The sequence below is a fragment of the Nematolebias whitei genome, chromosome 20 (genome assembly GCF_014905685.2).
Source record: "Nematolebias whitei isolate Nwh7 chromosome 20, NemWhi1, whole genome shotgun sequence".
NCBI classification, from domain to species: Eukaryota; Metazoa; Chordata; class Actinopteri; order Cyprinodontiformes; family Rivulidae; genus Nematolebias; species Nematolebias whitei.
In genome coordinates this window covers 40,950,472-40,952,720 of record NC_056517.1, presented here as the reverse complement: position 1 = coordinate 40,952,720, position 2,249 = coordinate 40,950,472, and the positions used below count along the sequence as shown (strand labels likewise).

The 2,249-nt window shown below is 45.6% G+C and overlaps 1 protein-coding gene across 1 annotated transcript in view; it reads right to left on the bottom strand.

The window, feature by feature from the left end:
* Nucleotides 1-601: 601 nt before the first annotated feature.
* LOC119426476 (protein 4.1-like) overlaps nt 602-2,249 on the bottom strand; it is a 129,062-nt gene continuing 127,414 nt past the window's right edge. Inside the window, exon 25 of the mRNA XM_037694037.1 lies at nt 602-718. Coding sequence (XP_037549965.1) covers nt 602-718 — 117 coding nt within the window. The remainder of the gene's footprint in view (nt 719-2,249) is intronic.

The window sequence follows — 2,249 nt, the reverse complement described above, 5'->3', positions numbered from 1 at the left end:
TTTTTTAGAAAAACTTTTTTTGAAAAATGATTTATTGTTTTTTTAAAATAAGAATTTTTATAGTGAATTTTTAGTAAATACTTCAATCTCCTGACTCCTATTTTATGGGGGATTTGCACCATGATACAGACTGGACCACAGTCTATTATGGGAGACGTCAAAAACGTCACCCACAGACTTCTCGACAAAATAATGGGCCTTCGAGACGGAGGATGGACCGTGCACCCACCTTCCCTCATGAGGGGAGGATTCAGTCACACAAACCTAACCCTAACCCTGACTTTGATGAATTTTTAACAGAACTAAACAACTACAACCCTTCTATTAAACTAAAGTCTACCACCAGCGTTAAAGCGGTGGACTTTCTGGACACCACAACCTAGAAAAGTGACAAATTCAACACCACACACAAATTGGACATCAAAGTTTACTTCAAACCCACAGACACACACGCACTACTTTATAAAACCAGTTTCCACCCCAAACACACCTACGCCGGTCTAATCAAATCACAGCTCCTTAGATTCCACAGAATATGCACCCAACACGCAGATTTTGAGGAGGCAGTGGGAATCCTTTTCAAGGTCCTTGGTAAACGGGGCTATTCAAGGTCTTTTCTCAGGTCGTGCAGGAGATCCTTCCTGCAGCCTAGGCCACGAGATCCATCCCCAATGCTCCCTCTGATCACGACATACTCCTCCTCAGCTAACATATTCATCTGCAAGGTAAAACAGAATTTCAATAAATTACAATCCGACACTTCCCTTCTTCCAAACCACAGAATAATTGCGGCCTACAAAAGAAACAAGAATTTGAGAGACCTCCTGGTCCATGCAGAATTAAAACCCATTAATGCGACTAAAACCAAGAGCAAAAGTGAATTTTTCAAACAACTACACTGGATACAGAGCAAATCTGACAAGACCGTTTTCCAATTGGATCAATCAGGAAACCCCAGGTCTAAAAACTGCATCTACTTAATAACATGTAAAATCTGTAAGATCAATTATGTGGGTGAAACTGGAAACACGATTCTGACCCGTTTTGTCCAACATAGGTATAATATCAATAATAAGAAAAACCTACTCACACCCCTGGTCCGGCACTTTGTCGAGCATGGCTGGCAGGCGGTCACAGCAACAGTGCTGGAGTCCAACCAGACCTGGTCCACAGCCCAAAGGAGGAGGGCTGAAAAAACATGGATTATCAGACTCAGCACCATCTTCCCCGGTGGTTTAAATGAGAGGTAGTGCTTGGGTGGGACTCATCGTGGGTGTGCCCGTGCATTCAGGGACCCTGCTGTCTCTTGCAGCGTGGTCTCTGACGTGAGGATCTCCACTACCCTAACCCTAACCCTAACTCCCCTACGGCGACACTAACTTTTTTAATCAGGCAAAAATGGCAAACACTTGACAAGTTGCGCAGAGAAACGTCAAATTTGCGCTGAGAAACGTCAAATGTCACGTCTCTCGGAGCAAACGCTCGCTGTGAGAAACGCCAAACGTTTAATTGGGAGCTATGGGAATTTCGAGCACAGATTACAAGTCGGGGCGCTCCGGAGAACCAGGAAGTGCAGAGGCTCGGCCGACGATGACAGTTTGCTATTTTTAAATAAGAAAACACTCAAGGCGCGTGGGAAGCGGATACACAGATAGTTTCTGATCCGTCTCGGCGAGACCTTTCCGACGGCGTCCGGCTCGTCTTCCTAGCGTGTCCCTAGCTGAAGTTATAAACAGAAACCTAAGCGTTTGCTCTTACCTGGGGTCAGGAGGTGCAGCCTAACAATGGATCATTAGCACCTGATGGCTGTTTACTATTCACAGAGGGCTGAGTGATACTAGCAATCACAGCATTGTAAGAGGGGGACAATTGAACACGTAGGCCTCCACCCCTGTTTAATGATGGACGGTTTCTTTTCACAAAGATGGCCTCCTTTACTCCTCTCTCAAACCATTGTTCCTCTCTGTCCAGGATGTGAACATCTTCATCCCTGAAAGAGTGACCGCTGGCCTGGAGATGAGTGTAGACCGCAGAGTCCTGGCCTGATGATGTTGATCTTCTGTGCTGGGCCATCCTTTTGGCCAGTGGCTGTTTAGTTTCCCCGATGTAAGACTGATCACAGCCCTCCTGACACTGAACAACATACACAACATTGCTCTGTTTGTGCCGGGGGACTGGATCTTTGGGATGAACCAGTCTTTGCCGTAATGTATTTTGTGGTTTAAAAGCCACTGGGACGTTATGTTTAG